A 19,034-nucleotide genomic window follows, 5' to 3' on the forward strand; every position below is an offset into this window, starting at 1 on the left:
TCTCTTGGTTTTGAAATAATGATGTTCGTTACTATGTTAATTGCATATTGTACTAAAGCCAGCTAGATGTTTATTTAAAGAGCCCCCTGCTATACCCACTATGTAAATTCATTAAATGCACAATGAGACCTGAGCTCTGTGGAATAATACCCTCTCTAATCCTTGACCTGTGGATGTATACTTGAAAGGACACTTGTAACTATTTAATGGACATATGCCTCTGTAGCAGGCACACTTTACAAGGAGAATCAAAGATCAGACAGACTCTTCAGGACATTAGCCTGGCAGCATGGCTCCATACAGAAAGACACAGATTTGGATTCTACATGATTCCGGCCTAAGGGTACACGGCCCTGACTGGAAGGATACGGATCTGCTCCATTGACCATCAGAGAACCCATGGATACATTTGGGGATACCAGGTTGGGACGATGGAGTCACCTGGCCCCATGGATATGTTGTTTGCGGTTGCCAGTTGGGACCCTCCGGTCGCCTGGAACCCATGGAGACATTTGAAAAAGCCAGATTGGGTCATTTGGCCCCATGGAAACTCTCGGAGAGGCCAGGGTGGGACCCTCGGCTATCCTGGCCTTGTACCTCGATAGACTGTCAGCTTCCTAAGCTTGCCGCAACCTCCTCTCTGTGGGGCCCAGCCAAAAGCGGGGGGCCACTGGTTGAGGTAGTTGGCCCTGGAAGTCCCAAAATCGCAGCTGTTCTATCCCGGCGAGCCAGCGGAAGGGTGAGGACTGTGTAATGTTATACCATCTTGAGTATTAGCTGGGACTGTTCTATGTGTTTATTGTCCATTTGGTGGCTCAATAAAGTATTGCCACATTGTTTTACCCTCACCATGTGTTGTCTGAGTAGTATCAAGCCCACGGAAGACCCCGGGTCCTCACAGTGAACAATGCAAATAAAAAACAATTGCACAATTGCACTATTTTTGCAATTTCAACGCAATTAGAATTTTTTTCCCCACTTTCCAGTGCATCACATGGTAAAATGAATAGTGTCATTCAAAAGTACAACTCATCCCGCAAAAAAACAAGCCCTCATATGGCTATGCAGCCTGAAAAGAATTTTTTTTTTTTTTAAATAGCCCAGTCATGAAGGGGTTAAAGATTTTTTTTTTTTTTTTTACCTTTTTTCTCTCATAAACGGTAAAATGTCAAAGTGCTTGTAAAAACAAGTAACTTTACAATTTACCTCTTCTTAAAAATTCTCTCTGTTCTCAAAAATGGAAGGATTTGGAATTCAGCTGAACCAACCTCCAGTAGTTGGAGTTAAAGAGGTTGTCCACAGGCAATCCCTGCATGTGTTGAGGCTGTCTAACAGCCGTAAATCATGCAGACGCAGGAACTCGAACATAATATACGAGCACGCCGAAGATACTCGGTAAGCACCCGAGCATGCTCGGTGAAAGGGTTAAACGAGCACGCTTGCTCATCACTACTCCTGATAGTAAAAAAAATAATAATAATAATGAAACATTTTAATATAAACCAGCTTTTTATTAACTAGCATAAAACATACATAATTACATTTTTAAAAAAACATTTGTAGAATTACTTTTTCCCTGTCCTTATTTCCCAGCTTTCCCTGTCAACAAAACATAAATTAAAAATTAAATTGCATATATATCAAAAATAGTGCCATGAAAGATCCCTCCTGTGAGCATAAAGCAGGACAGCTACGTCAGTAACAAAAAATAACTTGCAGCCATAAAGCCAAAACTGCCTGCGCCCCGAAGGGGTTATGGAGAGCCTTCTGGTGGCGGGTTTGTATTATGGACAGAAGCAGCGGTAATATTTCTAGGCAAGGCACAGTGATAGAGGTCGGTGGATGTTATCACAGCACTTAGTACCAATATGACATGATTTCAGTATAAAAGTCGGGTGTTCTTACTTTGTGACGTCTCCTGGTAATGGCGTTTTATTTCCCGTAGAAGCTCTTCTGCTGCCGATGGCAAGGTAAGGTCCATGTCTTCGGAAGACGAGTCCCCGGGAACATCACAGCTCGCAGAACACGGCGGCACGCGGCAGTCCCGGACATAAACGGAAACAACTACAATAAAAAGAGACATTTTCTATAGTGAGCTGTGGGCAGATGTGCAGTTACACAGATTAGCCTGCCCCACTGATGGAGGCGCTCAGTCACAAATCCCATGTACCGAGAGCTCAGAGTTCAGCCAATCCGGTCCTGCCTTAAACCACGTTCACACAGTCAGTATTTGGTCAGCTTTTTATCTCAGTATTTGTAAGCCAAAACCAGGAGTGGGTGATAAATACAGAAGTGGTGACGTGTTTCTATTATAGTTTTACTCTGAATTTTCCACTCCTGGTTTTGGCTTACAAATACTGATGTAAAATACTGACCAAATACTGAAAGTGTGAATGTGGCCTTAGAGAACTGTTTCCAGGTCAGCTGTCTACAAGAACAAACCCATGGAAATTCTCAAAACATGCAATCACCTTATTCACACACGGCAGATCTGTAGCAGAAATTGGGCTTGGACACTCCATTCAGTACACACCAAAAAAAAATAAAAATGCTGCAACAAATTTTTGTCACCAACTCAGTTGCATGATTGGGTTAGAAAAAAAAAAAAAAAGTACCGTATATTGTTTTTTGAATTTTTTTTAGAACTGTATTTATTGAAATCTGTATGTAAAAAAAAAAAAGTCACAATTGCAAATTTTCCTATTCGATTGAATGAGGAATACTGTGATTTAACAAGACTGAAGGATGCTATAAAAAGCAGTTTTCACCTGCATTGTGTGAATGAGATTTGTTAAAATCCCAAATGTGACTGTCCAATGACAAGAAGTTTTTGGTAGGTGGAGGGGGTGGTTTCTCTGCTGTCTTGGTATATAGCAGTATAATATTGGACAGATATAACAACAAATACAAAATCGGAATTGTTTAGAAGGTTTGAAAAAAAAATAAAATATATAATATATAGCAAGGTAGAAGTACACTTAGTCAGGAAAGGCAGGAGGTTGCAGAACACTAAGAGTTAGGGCTCTGGAACTGGCACCGGTGACACTCTATGGGCCTGATTCATCAATACCGGACAGTTTAATGAACACCGCCCACTCGCTGCACAAGTGACTAAGATAAAACTGTATAGGGGACTCTGCTTTTCACACTCACTTATCACAACAGGCTGACAATGAGCTAATTGCACCCCACACCGCCATTTTAATAGGCCAGCGAGACATCTACCCTGGGTACCACACTACTATACACGCACACCCAGCTTTCACAAGCACCTGATAGGTTCTCTTCTTGCACTCTGGCATACACAGGGTAACACAACCTATACTTTCCCTCTTCTAGGTTGTGGGTACGTTTGGAGACGCAAGGAACAAACTGATCACATTTTCAATTTAATATACAAAAAAAGCTTACAATGTTACAAAAAGTTGAAATCACAAAAAAAAGATATACATAAAAGCAAAACAGTATAACATAAAAGGGATAAGAAAAGACACATCGTACAGATTGGATCCGTGACAGCTTCTAGCAGGAGATCACTGCAGGAAATTATGGACAGATCTGCAATATTTGTTGCCTCTCCTTGGGACTTCCCAGAAGTTTCTCTTGATAAGGCCACGGCCCCACTATCAGTATTTGATCAGTATTTTTTCTCAGGAGTGGGTGATAAATGCAGAATTGGTGACTTGTTCCTATTATACCTTTTCTCTGATTGTTCCTCACCTGGTTTTGGCTCCCACTCCTGAGAAAAAATACTGACCGAATACTGATAGTGGGGCTGTGGCCTAAGGCAGGGTTCCCCAACTCCAGTCCTCAAGGCCCACCAACAGGTCATGTTTTCAGGATTTCCTTAGTATTGCACAGGTGATGGAATTATTGCCTGTGCAGGTGATGGAATTACTGCCTGTGCAATACTAAGGAAATCCTGAAAACATGACCTGTTGGTGGGCCTTGAGGACTGGAGTTGGGGAACCCTGGCCTAAGGTGTTATATAGGGTTTTATCCAGACCCCCTCAGCTGAGGTGAGAGGAGGATGGCTAATCATATGCACAGAGACCCAGTTTAAGGCCTCATTCAGATGTCAGATTTTCACATATGAAGGGTATCCATGTTTTTTTTTCACGGATAGCTCTCGTTCCTGATTGTCTAGGAGTCTTTCACATGTCCATTATTTTTCATGGACAGAGTAGAAACTCGGGGAGACATGTTCAATTTTGATCAGAGTGTCTGATCAAATCGGCAGCGCAAGTTTATTTATGGGTCCGTGAAAAAAATGACATCAGATTACGGTCCGATTTTCACAGACTGTCAGGAAGAAGAAACTTTTTTCTCCCTGTCCAAGAAAAACGGATGACACTCAGGCCGCACTCTGATCAAAGTATGAACAGGGTCTGATAAAAATAAACAGTCCGTTTTTCTTGTACATGAGAAAAATTGGATGTGTGAATGAGCTCAAATACTACTGTCATATTTTCCCACAAGATCCTGCCAGTGGAGTAATATGTCCGCCATGTCTGCAATCATATTTTCGCTATTCTAAGCACATCAAACCGGACTATGATATATCCAGGATTCGGGTTGATATTACATTTGCAGGCACAGAAGCAATTAGGTTCCCTGAACACAGAGATATCCATGGGTAGTTTTGATGTTGGATATTATACATATGGCGTGGATAATATTACATTTCCATGTGAGACCCGAAAGGCAGAAATACCAGGTCTCACCTGCCGCCTCTTCCCATTACTGAGCTGCATTTATTGTAACACTCAGACCCCCAGCAGCCACTAGCTCCTAACACATGCTGGGAGTTCTAGTCCCAGGACAGACTGCAGAGCCCTGCCCTATATGACATACACACTGGCACTCTCTTGCCATAGTCTGCGGTGCCCCCTGGGAGTTGTAGTTCATTCTACCTATGACTTATACAATACCTGAGCTCAGGACATGTGCACTTCAAGCATGGAAAGCCACGTCACGTGACCTGCCGAACCGCAAGGGATCTCGGGATTTGAAGTTCTTTAGTATATAACATTTACTTACAAGCCTGAGAGAATACGCCTCTGATATCAGCACATCTGTCCACCAGGTGGCAGTAGTTAACAAGAGATAGACGCTATTCTACTACGAACTGTAGAGCTTATTACTACGCCACTTTATGCTCTGACCTGAAGAGGGCGGAAGAGTCCATCCAGAGCTGCTCTCCTGTACTTCCCTGACTGAACCCGGGCGCCTATAAAGCTCGTCATGGATATGATGATTTCATTGGCCGCCTGCTGTCACGTGATGGGTAACTGTGGTCACATGACATGTCACAGGACGATGTATGCGAGGGTAGTGTGGCGGCTGTGTGCGGGCGGCGTGCACAGGCTGAGTGCTCGGGGGGCAACATGGCGGACTGCCAGCAGGGGGGCTCCTGCTGCTCCCAGGCCGAGGGTCCCCAGTATGTCACGTGTGCTGTACTCAGGGCGGCGGGAAGGGTCGTACAAGAGCAGCTGCCGCCCTCCCTTCATCCTCCTGAGCGCAGCAGGTGAGGCTCCGCCACGGGCACAAGTATAACACGGCTGCGTCATGTCCTCCAGAGCAGCATGCACCCGCATCCCTCATGTGACCGCAGCTCTGTCATTTGCTTCATGATCAGCAATAAATTTCTATTCAGAAATAAGTGCAGATTCAACAGGGTAAAGCCGACAGGTTAACCCCTTCACAGTGCACTGAGAGCTGCTGACAAGCGTCGCCTCTTCTGGAGCTTTGTACTGAAGTCGAAATGAGGTCATTGGCTGTGGCACTCTGCATAGGCAGCAATAGAGATAACGCTCGCAGTATATAAACCAACAATAATCTTCCAGTGCACGAATAAATCTCTCCCATCACATATCAAAATACATCAAACAGTCTTTTGGCCACACACGGGGGCTGGATTCATCAAGACTGGCATGGTCCATGAGGGGCTTGCTGGAGTCAGATGCTCCTGACTCATTAAAGCGCACCTGTCAGCAGGATTGTGCTCAGTAAACCACATACACTGTCAGGTGGGTGACATTACACTGATTAATATATTAATATGATACCTTGGATGATGAAATCAGTGCTGTGGTTGTTGTGTAATCTTTACTTTCAGTTTTGAGATCGTTCACTGAGCAGCCTCCTATTTTACATAATGCATCTAGTAGTGCGGGGATAGGTAAAATAGGAGGCAGGTCAGTCAAGGCACAGTGAGCTGTCATAAGAGCATACAGATGAATATGTAAGCAGAGCACCATATAGAGCGCCCCCCCCCCCCCACAGGCCGCTCTGAAGCGCGAGCATGTCATTATCTCCAAACTGAAAGTAAAGATTACACAGGAACCATAGGACAGATTTCATCAGCCAAGGTATCATGTTAATCAGTGTAATGTCGCCCTCCTGACATGTATGTAGTTTATTGAGCACAATCCTGCTGAGTCTTGCTGACAGGTGCGCTTTAAGAGGCGCACTCACCTTAATGCATCTGGCACGTCTGAAAAGTGGCGTTCTGTCTCAACACAAATCTTACTCCAGTCGGTGACTGGAGTAAGGTTTGTGGCTTAAGGAATGCCTCTGCTTGTGACTAATTGGGCTCACCACATCTCCGTCATGCCCCAGCTCTGCCCACTTTGTCATACTGGGCGGAAATGGTGTGAGACCGCCGGAAGTCGTGACATTTTAGTTCAGCCCCCACATTTCAACTTTCCAATGCTTTTTACACCATAACACTACTGTAATAGCTTGAATGACTTGGGCCCTAGGAGAACTATATCTGTCCTAAAGGCCTCAAAACAGGAGAGGGTTAAGGCAACACATGTAAATGTACTTATTAAATCAACAGTTACAGAATATTTACACAATTAAGGAGCAAAACCAAAGAAGACATACAAAAGAGTGAAGGGGGAGGGCGTCCAAATGGTATAATGGTTCACAAGAAGCCCCCTAATATAGAGGCAACCCCCCACCCCTAACCTAACAATACCAGCCGTAATAAGTGTGATAATGAAGACACATCAACAAATATACTTGTTGGTGGAGATAATATAATGCTGGAATGGTAATTGTATCAATGAAAAAAGCCGAAAAGAGGGATGAATATAGTAAGAATAAGTTAGAAAAAAAATAGTAATAAGAGACAAGGAGATATGATAACTGACAGATATAAGATGGTAGTTTATATAAGGTACAATCACAAAGGATTATGGATAACAAAAAAATGAATGAATGAATACAATAAAGTAACATGGTAGAATAATGAAAACCAATAAGACTTGTTAATTAATGCTGGTAAAGATAGAGAAAGATTAAAAGTGGGAAGGGGGTCGCTCACTAACACTAGGCTTCATCAGGAGGTATCAATATGATGTGAGTTTTGTCATTCCCGGCGCTGCCTATGCCGATGACGCACTCATCTCTGCTGTTCGTGGGTGGCACTCTAGATAGTAGAGGATGAGCCATACTGTGTTGAATCCTGTGCATTACACTGCTTTCTCCTGGTGTTCTCTGCCTCTACGCTCCAGTGTCTTTTTACTCCTGGATCTGTAGCAAAATAAGAAAAAAAACATCCCGTGAAGAAAAAAAAATCAAATTTAAGAAATATTACATTTTTACACTTTCCAAGCTAGGGTAATACATTTGTTACATTAAACAAACCCTCATACATAAATGTACTAAAAAATATATAGATTATAACTATGGATTTTTTCTTTTTTTTTTCTTTTTAGTAACATTTTAAAACTAAAAGGCCAAACGGCAAATTATAATTGCAATATTTTTTTTTTTTAAAAATACAGTACCAGTGCTTAGGTTTAAGGGGTATAATACTTAACTGGTGGAAGAGACCCAGGGTGTTCTGTGTCCATGGGTTAGGGGAAAAGGCGCAAAATACTAGCCCCAGGTGCTACGCCACTGCTGCAGATCTTGTAGTAAAACGTATAATGATTTTTTTTTCTTTTTAATGTTTTGTGTTTTTGTCTTCTTTTTTCCCCAACTTACAGCATACTGTTTTCTCCCACAGACCTCCCTCTGTTTAAAAATGCACGTGTTAATAACACATTGATTTCAACCTCTGCACCATAAGGCTGTGTGTGCACACAGAGGGGTTTTTTAGGGGTTTTTAAGAAATGAAAAATTTTGAAAAAAAATGTTTCCTAGTCATTTCTTTTGTAAAACTACTTTACTGTTCATATTAAGTTTTGAAAAGTTCCTGATGGGGAAAAAAAAGTAAGATCCCAATAGAATCCGCTCCAAACTAGGCACTCTCCAATCATAAAGGCTGTAAAAAAAAACATCAGGGAAAATTAAAAAAAAACATTGTATGTGCACATAGCCCAACAGCCAGGTGATATAATCTGCTTTGTCTGGGGACCTCCTAATGGCTGATCTATGATCCCGCCCGTGTCTGATAAAGGCTTGTCCCATTTTCCTCTCTGAAATTAACATGCCAAGTACATGTTATGAATGTCACCCACAATTAGTGACAATTCTACTGATTTATGGCCAATGTTAAAACTCTTGTTGCCTCTCTGTCACCTCGCCCTAAGGACGAGGTCACTTATTATCAGGGCGTCCTGGAGTTTTCATGTTCCCGATATCGTTACTGTAGCCAGAACTTTAGCATTGCAGTAACTTTCCCATTTGCATTACAGCGTTTTCTCTCTTCTCTAAACTTGAGGAAGACAAGAATGAAGAACTTACACTAGCAGAAGAAAATATTGTTTATCATTTGAAGAAAGCCAAGGTAAGATGTCAGGAAGAAAATTGTATATACCCTTAGGGGCCGATTAATCAGAAAACTGACGTAAAACCCTTTGAAAAATACAGAAGTGGTGACGTGTTTCTATTATACTTTTCCTCTGATTGTTCCACTCCTGGTTTTGGCTTACAAATACTGATGTAAAATACTGACCAAGTACTGACGTGTGAACATGGCCTAAGTGATGTCACAGCTCACCTGCTCCCTTTCCCTGCACAATGACTTTTTCACACGCTCATTAGATGCCACAATACAAAATATAGGTGTTGAGTCAGTCTATTTCTGCTAACTTACTTGTGGATTTTCTGAAATAAGCAGATGCCAGAGTCTAAAAGAGCCCCAGTGTCAAGATTTCACATTTTTATTATTAATACAATTTTAAGAAACATGGAATTATGTGTTTCAGGCTTCGCGTTAATGTCTTTGGATTATTTCTTCTACCTTAGCTTAATATAATGAAAGGTGAAATGGAAGAAGCAGAGGAGATTCTACACAAAACTCTGCGTCTGGCACACGAGTGTGAGAGCAAGCGGGCAATCATTTACACATATGATCTGGTACGTTATTGCTTTGTTTTTGTTTGTTTTTTTAATTATCTGCACAAATAATATTTTAGTCTGCGGGGAACCTGTCAGCTGTTGTGCGCTGCCTGTAATATGGGAAGCAGGAAATCCATACAGTCTCCCTCATTACAGAAAGCTAGGTTTACTCAGAAATACTTGCGTTTTCAGAGAACGTAAGGCAATGTTCACGCGTTGCAAATTTTAAGTTGCGTTTTACAGTACCAGCAAAAGCTATGAGATTTCCGAAATTTTCTGCACGCACAAATTTTTTTTTTCCTGACTGAATTGGAAAACTGATTCGTTTTTGCAAACTGCAGCATGTCACTTCTTTCAGTGTTTTTGCAGCGTTTTTTTTTTTCACCCATAGAAAGCAATGAGAAAGTGCAAAAACGCAGCATAAAATGCAGGTATCAGGTTTTGCAGAAAACTCAGGAAGCTGCATCGTGTTTTATTTTGGGGCACTACACACATCAACGTGCACAAGATACAAATGTACCTGACAAAAACGCAGCAAAAAATTGCAGCAAAACCTGCTTTTGTAAGCAGCTTCTTTACTGCCAAGAAAGCAGAAAAAATTTACCTGCAGAAAAAAATGCAATGTGTGAACAGGGCCTAGAACTTGAAAATTAAATGGGAAGGGCATTAGGAGCCCGGCTGAACAGGAGTGGGAACATCGAAACGGAACATCCCAAGGTTTTCTCAAAAACACTGCACAGGTTAAGGCCACATTCAGACGTGCATAAAAACACAGTCCGTTTACAGATTGTGCAGTACAGACTCTGGCCGCAGGTCTCCCGACCTAAAGTCATCATAGGCTTATATGAGGCTGTTGATCTTAGGTTGGGAGATTCTGCAGCCAGTCTGTACACCGTGGATGGCACATGGATGGCATTTCACAGACATCTGAATTCGACCTAAAGCATGGATATCTGCATGAGGAAGTCTACCTGGATGAAACGGACGCCAAGATCCCTGTAAAATTCTACTATCTTTGCTCCCAGAATAGTGGAAGACCCCACTGTTTGCTCTAAATGAATCTAGAGTTGTATGTGTAGTAATTTCTTGATATTTTTGCATTATCAGACTTGTTTACTACAACTAAGAATTTATAGTAATTTCCTCATATATGGCTAGCACAGGGTGTTGCTGTATTTTTTGGTGTGTGTATATAATACAGTCACAACAAGTTGAACCTGTTCACATTTGTTTTATTGTGTTAGAAAGTGCTGGTCTGTTTCTGCTTTTTTTTTTTTAATGTAACATCCTGTTCCCGCATCACCTCTCCCCATGTTTGTGTGCGTTTCCTCCGGTTTCCTCCCACACTCCAAAGACATACAGATAGGGAATGTAGATTGTGAGCCCCAATGGGGACAGTGATGATAATGTCTATAAAGAGCTGTGGAATTAATGGTGCTATATACAGTTGTGCTCAAAAGTTTACATACCCCTGCAGAATTTTTCCTTTCTTGGCCTTGTTTCAGAGAATATGAATGATAACAAAAAAAACTTTTTCTCCACTCATGGTTATTAGTTGGGTGAAGCCATTTATTGTCAAACTACTGTGTTTTCTCTTTTAAATCTTAATGACAACCAAAAACATCCAAATGACCCTGATCAAAAGTTCACATACCCTGGTGATTTTGGCCTGATAACATGCACAGAATTTGACACAAATGGGTTTGAATGGCTACTAAAGGTAACATCATCACCTGTGTTTGCTTGTAATCAGTGTGTGTGCATAAAAGCTGAGTGAGTTTCTGGGATCCAGACAGACTCTTGCATCTTTCATCCAGCCACTGATGTTTCTGGATTGTGAGTCATGGGGAAAGCAAAAGAATTGTCAACAGATCTACGGGAAAAGGTAGTTGAACTGCAAAGGGATACAAACGATATTCCAAATGGAAAATCAGGGACTCTGTAAAAACCAAACCATGGTCAGGTAGACCAACAAAAATTTTGGCCACAACTGCCAGGAAAATTGTTCGGGATGCAAAGAAACACCCACAAATAACATCAGCTGAAATTCAGGACTCTCTGAAAACTAGCGGTGTGGCTGTTTCAAGATGCACAATAAGGAGGCACTTGAAGAAAAATGGGCTGCATGGTCGAGTTTCCAGAAGAAAGCCATTACTGCGCAAATGCCACAAGGTATCTCGCCTACAATACGCCAAGCAGCACGGAGACAAGCGTCAAAACTTCTGGAACAAGGTAATTTGGAATGATGAGACCAAAATGTAACTTTTTGGCCACAACCATAAACGTTACATTTGGAGAGAGGTCAACAAGGCCTATGATGAAAGGAACACCATTCCTACTGTAAAGCACGGAGGTGGATCGCTGATGTTTTGGGGATGAGTGAACTACAAAGGCACAGGTAAAAGTTGAAGGAAAGATGAATGCAGTACGTTATCAGCAAATACTGGAGGCAAATTTGAACTCATCAGCCCGGAAGCTGTTCATGGGACGTTCCCACTTGACAACGATACAAAACACAAGGCCAAGTCGACCTGTCATTGGCTACAGCAGAAGAAAGTGAAGGTTCTGGAGTGGCCATCTCAGTCTCCTGACCTCAATATCATTGAGCCACTCTGGGGAGATCTCAGGCACACAGTTCATGCTAGACAGCCGAGGAATTTACAGGAACTGGAGGCTTTTTGCCAAGAAGAATAGGCAGCTTTACCATCTGAGAAAATAAAGAACCTCATCCACAACTACCAGAGAAGACTTCAAGCTGTCATTGATGTTAGAGGGGGCAATACATGGTATTAATAACTGGGGTATGTGAACTTTTGATCAGGGTCATTTGGATGTTTTTGATTGTCATTAAGATTTAAAAAGAGAAAACACAGTAATTTGAAAATAAATATCTTCACCCAACCAATAACCATGAGTGGAGAAAAAATTTTTTTGTTATCATTCATATTCTCTGAAACAAGGCCAAGAAAGAAAAATTATGCCGGGGTATGTAAACTTTTGACCACAACTGTAGTTACGTAGTTACATACTGTAGGTTGAAAAAAGACCTAGGTTCATCAAGTTCAACCTTTCTCCACCATTTATATATTCTGTCACGAAATTATAAGTGAGTAAAATAAATACAGCCATCAGTTTGATTTTTATTAGTTACCAAACAAGAAAAACTTCTATGAAATTATGTTGTTGTTTTTTGTTTTCGCTCCTGGGATTTTCAGTTTTGCTGTATCAATAATTTGCTGTCATTTTTTTTTTAGATGGCAAACTTGGCATTTCTGAGAGGTGACTATGACAGTGTGAGTATACACTATATCATCTACACTACATTATATTTAAAGGGCACCTGTCAGTAAGAATGGACCTAGAAAACCTGAGGTATTGTATGATAGAACAGAGAAACACAACTCCAACGATAACTATTCAGTTATCCAGGGCTTTAGTGTGCCGAAATTCATGCTTTAATTCTCTGCAAATATCGGACTGCATAATTAGGCCACTTGCATGTGTAATTTGTGAAATTTTTCAGTCCAGTTTATTAACAATCTCTAATCCACATGCCGTTATATGATAGTCTAATTCATGGATGTCAAACTCAAATGCACAGTGGGACAAAATTAAAAACTTGGACAAAGTCGTAGGCCAACCAGTATACAGAATAATGGGCCCCACAAAGTCCTCCATACACAATAATAAGCTCCACATAGTCCTCCATACTGTATAATGGGCCCCAAAAAGTCCTCCATACAGAATAATGGGCCCCACAAAGTCCTCCATAAACAATAATGAGCTCCACATAGTCCTCCATACAGTATAATGGGCCCCACAAAGTCCTCCATACAGAATAATAAGCTCCACATAGTCCTCCATACAGTATGATGGGCCCCACAAAGTCCTCCATACAGAATAATAAGCTCCACATAGTCCTCCATACAGTGTAATGGGTCCCACAAAGTCCTCCATACAGAATAATGGCCCCACATAGTGCTCCATACAGTATAATGGGCCCCACAAAGTCCACCATACAGTATAATGGGCCCCACATAGTCCTCCATACAGTGTAATGGGCCCCACATAGTCCTCCATACAGTGTAATGGGCCCCACATAGTCCTCCATACAGTATAATGGGCCCCACATAGTCCTCCATACAGAATAATGGGCCCCATATAGTCCTCCATACAGAATAATGGGCCCCATATAGTCCTCCATACAGAATAATGGGCCCCACATAGTCCTTCGTACAGAATAATGGCACCCGCATAGTCCTCCAGACAGTATCATGGACTCCACACAGTTCTCCATACAGAATAATGGCCCCACATAGTCCTCCAAACAGAATAATGGGCCCCACATAGTCCTCCATACAGGATAATGGCCCCACATAGTCCTCCATACAGAATAATGGGCCCCACATAGTCCTCCATACAGAATAATGGGCCCCACATAGTCCTCCATACAGGATAATGGCCCCACATAGTCCTCCAGACAGTATCATGGACTCCACACAAGGGTGGTGGTTCTGGTGTCGCGGGCCAAATAAAACCACCCTGCGGGCCAGAGTTTGACATGTATGGTCTAATTGGAACGATTAGAGTCCAGTTTTAACCATTTGGTCCCATTTTGGTTATATCTTTGGAAATAATTTACTGCTGACCCTTATAATGCAGTATGTGCCATATATAACCGTAAATAGCACTGAAACACAATCGAGAAGTGACAGGTCCATTGCTTTAAAGAAGACCTGGCACTTACTGAGTGTAAATGCCGCAGTTCTCCTCAGTCTGGCAATGTTTATTTTTTGTGCCTGCGCCTCTCCATTCCTGATATTTGGCTCCCACTTCTCTATATATAAATCTATTATTTTTATCCAAGTGGGTGTGGTCCTGAAGAAGACACCTACAGAGAAGACTTTAGGACCATGCCCACTTGGCTAAGAAAACTAGATTTGCATACAGAAAAGAGCAATGGAGAGTCGCAGGAACAAAAATAAAACACAACTTCTGATTTAGGAGAACAGTGGCATTTATTGAGGGGAAAAAATTACACATTTATGGCAAGTGACCAGTCCTCCTAAATCAAAGATATGCACCATAGCTGTATGAGGGCTTTTTTTTGTGGGACGAGTTGTAGAATTGAATGACACAATTTGACTTATCATATACGTCCAATAGGTGGCACTAGAGTTCAAGTCCTCTTCCTCTCTGAAGAGGCTATTTTTTTATTTAAATCCCCAGAGGAGCATTGCATTGTCTATAAGTCTCCTTACGCCAGCTTGACATTCTCCACGTTCCCCCTTAGACTCCCTGTCAGAAGCCTCTCACCTAGCCATATCACATCTCTAGCTTTGCACTGATGAGGGGCACACACACCGAAACACGTATCTGCAAATAGAGTTTCTGATTTTCTTCTTATCCTAAGTAATGTGGCAGAACTCGTTAAAGGGTCAATATTGACTTTTAGGATTGCTTCATCCAATAGGTGGCTCTGGAGTTCAAGTCCTGCTCCTCTCTGAAGAGGTTATTTGCATATTTAAATTCCCACCTGAACATTGCATTGTCTATAAGTTTCCTTACTCCAGCTTGACACTCTCCATGTTCCCCCTTAGTTTCCCTGTCAGAAGCCTCTCACCTAGTCAGATCATTTCTCCTGCTGTGCACTGACGAGTGGCAAACACCCAGAAACATGTATAGTTTCTGATTTTGGTTCTTATCCTAAATAATGTGGCAAAGGTCGATAATGACTTTTAGGATTGCTACATCCAATAGGTGGCGCTAGAATTCAAGTCATCTTCCTCTCTCAAGAGGCAGTGAAATGTTGAAAAAAAGAAATGCAATTCTGCCATTGTATTTTGGTTTTGATTTTAGGGTGTAAACTTTGCAGTAAAAATTACCTGGGAGCCAGTCTTACATAAATTTAATTATTGCATTTATTTAGGGGGATTTTTAGGATTTTCCCCTATGAGTTAATTAATTTTATATCTTCATAGATGTCATTTTTACGGACTCTGCGATTTCAAATATACTATTATTATCGGTCATCGTATTCTTGTGACTGGTTCCTACTAAAGCCACTTGAATAACATTTTTCCTTTCTTTTGAAAAATAGACAGAGAAGTTATTTAAGACCACACTGATATACATGATCGATGGAGGAGTCAAGCAGGTACATTTTTCAATTAAATTAACCTGATTAGTGCAGCTCATACCGCAGGCAGCATGAATCATACCCTGCATTTTTGCCACTGAGATTTGTCCAGGATAAGGGCACCTGATTGCTGCCATGATTCAAGCAGCATTAATCGGAGTCCGGCTCTGTTTTTTCAGCAAGGTGTGTTTTACTCCGAAACGCTGCGGCATTTCTACATTTTAAAGCCAGGTGGGACCATGTAGCTCAGGTGACAAATCCAAGAGGCCGGTCCTCAGCAGTTTGTGTAGGGAGAGTCCTGTTACTCACAGTAGCGGGAAAGGGAGAAGCCGCCAGCAACCGACCTCTTGGACTAGTCACCAGAGCTACATTTTCCCCAAAATGTATGTTTTCTCTGAAATGCCGCAGCATTTGAATCTCTAATTCATGTTTCCCAAGCTATGTCAGCTGTCAGGTTTTCTTATCCTGGGCAAATCCCAGGGGCAAAAAAGAAACCCCATGCGTGATTAAATCTGCCTGTTGTTGGGGTAGCATGAATCAACTCTCAGGTCAAAGGGTATCTATCAGCAGATTTTTACTGTGTACTCTGAAAGCAGCATGATGTAGGGGCAGAGAGCCTGATTCCAGTATTGTATCACTTACTAGGCTGCAAACTATTATTATTTTCATAGGATCACTGTTTTATCTGCTACAGATTGGACAATTCTCTGATTAACCTCACCCACACCACTGATTGGTAGCTTTCTGTGTACACTTTATATTGACAGAAAGCTGCTAATCAGTGGTGGGGTTGGGGTTGGACTAGAAGGCACATAACACCTAGTCCTGTAGTGACTATCTCCTGCTGATATAACACTGATTTTATTGAAACAAAAACACAGCCTAGTAAGTGATACATCGGTGGAATCAGGCTCTCTGCCCCTACATCATGCTGCTCTCAGATTACATGGCTGACAGATTCCTGTTAATTGTAACTTACTGTCACACCTTGGTTGATTTGATTATTTAGAATAAAAGTATAAGAATGTGTCACCTTTATATAGCTAAGAGGCTAAAGGGGGGAAACTCCACTGAAGTGCCTTCACCTTCTGTAATGGGGAAAATTGGAGTTAAATAATCACTGTAATTTCACCAAACTTTGCATAAATCAATGTTCAGTTCTCGTTTATGACGTCTCCCAGGCTGCAGCTTTTGAACAGGCAGGAATCCCTCATGTTTGTGTGTGTAATGTGGGGGAGACATGGCAGCTAATCTACCCCTATTACTGAGGTAGAGGAAGAAATAAAGCAGAATACAGGTCCTATAATGGCCAGAGATAGTGTTATTCCCTGTGTACACACGACAGCTCATTCTGAAAAGTCACATAGAAGGCAGAGTACAGGGAGGTTTTTGTTCTCATGCATATGTTGTTTTTTGCTGTTCTTTACAGGATGACAATTCATTTATTGAGATTTCACTGAAAATGGCCAGTATCTACGCTGCTCGTGACCAGTAAGTTACTTTCTTCTGTATTCCAGCCACAAATCAGTGTTTAACCGCAGAATTAATTCAGGTGTCAAATATTAAAGGGGGTTTCCCATGTTTTAAAGTGTTTAAAGTGATGACATTAGGATGTCCCATCCCTTTATGATCGGTGAGGGTCTGACCTCTTGACCTCATGAATCCTGAGAATGGAGGGGCCACTGCATTGGTTTAGTACAGTGTCTCCTTCTGAGACAGCCATCATTCTTGCATTGTCCTTCAATAGGAAATGTCAGTCAAACGTTTACGTTTAAAGGGGTATTCCCCTCTCCAAGATCCTATCCCAATATGTAGTAGATGTAATAATATTAATATTAGCAAATCCCTCCAATTAGAAATGTAGTATAGTTCTTCTGATTCGCTTGTCGCTTACCCCATGTGCAGGGCATTGCAGTAGCTTAGGTATCCATGGTTATGACCACTAAGAACTAACTAACTGTCCCTATATCAGTGGTTGTAACCATGAATACCTAAGCTACAGTAATACCCTGCACATGGGGTAAAAAACATAGTGAATCAGACGAACTATACTACATTTCTAATTTGAGGGATTTGCTAATATTAATATTATTACACCTACTACATATTGGGATAGGATCTTGGAGATGGGAATACCCCTTTAAAGGAAGCTGCAATCACCTCTTCATTTCAGCCAAGCCCGGAGGTACAGAGAGGATTTCTATAAATCCTGTCCTGGTCAGCTTAAGCCAACAGCTTATGCATCCATGGAAATCACAAAACAAGACTCTATTATCTATTGTCAATAGGCAAAGGTGTCATTCCCTGACCCTAAAGGCTCGTTACCACTAGTCACCCAGTGGTTGTTTAATGGTCTGTTTAGAGAGACCGCCCTCGCTTCTGACACGCACAGAACAATCGCTAGTAGAGTGTTCTGTGCACATATAATACCATTGTTTTTGGCAGCACATGTCCTGTTTACACTGAATAATATGCTGCCGTGAGCGATGATTTTTTTAAAGGGAAACTATCAACTGAAAATCACTTAGGCTGTGTGCCCACGATGTGTTCTTTAAGCGTTTCCGCGGCGGCAAAATCGCTGCAGAAACGCTTAAAAAAACGCTTGGTAGAAGGTCTGCCATGTTCCCTAATGATAATCCGCATGTGCTGTGCACATGCTGCGGAGATTTCCGCTGCGGATTATCATTGCGGAAAAAAACGCAGCACTACCAATTATTTTGCGGAAGTGCTGCGTTTTCGCCGCCATTGACTTGCATTAGAACGCATGGATTACGCATCACTGCATATGTAGATACGCATTCCACGCTTTTCAATGTGCGGATGGTACCCGGGTCTAGAGGACTGGAGACTCTCCTCCGGACCCGGGTACCATAGACCTGTAAAAAAAAGAATAAAATAAAAAATAAATGTTATATTTACCTTCTGATGGCCCCCGCTGTGCTCGTCCTCCCTTGCCAGCAGATCGCGGTGGACTGAAGGACCTGCGCGGATGTCATAGTCATGTGACGGGTCACGCGACGCTGACGTCGGCAGGTCCTTCAGTGCAGTGTACTGCGAGCTGCCAACAAGGGAGAACAGAGCGAAGCAAGACTGCGGGGGCAATTAGAGGGTAAGTATAGATTTATTTTTTTATTTATAACCATTCTTTTACGGTCATACTATATAAATCCATGCCGGTTGCAGGTGACAATTATTCTCACTTATTGATTTATTTTCCATAGGAATGATTTGGCGGTAGCTGGATTCCAGTTCTGTATCATGAGTCTGGATGAAAAAATTAAGAAGGAAAAGGAATTATCTGAGGAGACCCTGACAGGTAAGATAAATGTTTAATGTATGAAGCTGTTTGCCGAACACTTTATATACCTTCACTGGTAAAGTGAGGTACTTTTTTATTTCTCTGTACAATTATGCATATTTCAGTTGCTTAAAGTTAATCCTCATCTTTAAATAGAATTTTTTAGGTCTAAAATTTTGTGGTAATTAATTTTTAATATACCATACTTTTATAGCAGTTGGAGCTTTTTTTCTGATACAAAGCCTGACAGAAAAGGAGGCTAAGGAGCTTAGTCATACTGGCCTATAAAAGTAATAAAAG

At 41.6% G+C, this 19,034-nt stretch overlaps 2 protein-coding genes across 7 annotated transcripts in view; one reads left to right on the forward strand and one right to left on the reverse strand.

The window, feature by feature from the left end:
* Window positions 1-5,274, reverse strand: part of ZSWIM7 (zinc finger SWIM-type containing 7) — a 174,114-nt gene extending 168,840 nt beyond the window's left edge. For 2 of the 4 annotated variants that reach the window (XR_012300432.1, XM_073668011.1), the window contains exons 1-2: window positions 5,166-5,274; window positions 1,906-2,064 (exon numbers count right to left, since the gene is read on the reverse strand). Coding sequence is in view for 3 of the 4 variants with exons in the window: in XM_073668011.1 (XP_073524112.1) it covers window positions 1,906-1,981 (76 nt within the window). In the remaining variant the exon portion in view is untranslated. Of the gene's footprint in view, window positions 1-1,905; window positions 2,065-4,931 lie in introns of all 4 variants that reach the window. The other 2 variants (XM_073668013.1, XM_073668012.1) reach the window with 2 other exon arrangements.
* The window catches only part of TTC19 (tetratricopeptide repeat domain 19), a 40,553-nt gene continuing 26,748 nt past the window's right edge, over window positions 5,230-19,034 (forward strand). For 2 of the 3 annotated variants that reach the window (XM_073668008.1, XM_073668009.1), the window contains exons 1-7: window positions 5,230-5,527; window positions 8,652-8,743; window positions 9,205-9,315; window positions 12,552-12,590; window positions 15,398-15,454; window positions 16,866-16,927; window positions 18,658-18,752. In XM_073668008.1, coding sequence (XP_073524109.1) covers window positions 5,245-5,527; window positions 8,652-8,743; window positions 9,205-9,315; window positions 12,552-12,590; window positions 15,398-15,454; window positions 16,866-16,927; window positions 18,658-18,752 — 739 coding nt within the window. In that variant the 5' untranslated portion in view covers window positions 5,230-5,244. The remainder of the gene's footprint in view (window positions 5,528-8,651; window positions 8,744-9,204; window positions 9,316-12,551; window positions 12,591-15,397; window positions 15,455-16,865; window positions 16,928-18,657; window positions 18,753-19,034) is intronic. The other variant, XM_073668010.1, reaches the window with a different exon arrangement.

Source organism: Phyllobates terribilis, unplaced genomic scaffold, assembly GCF_046119375.1.
Source record: "Phyllobates terribilis strain yellow unplaced genomic scaffold, ASM4611937v1 Scaffold_2__4_contigs__length_985480577, whole genome shotgun sequence".
In the NCBI taxonomy this organism is placed as follows: domain Eukaryota; kingdom Metazoa; phylum Chordata; class Amphibia; order Anura; family Dendrobatidae; genus Phyllobates; species Phyllobates terribilis.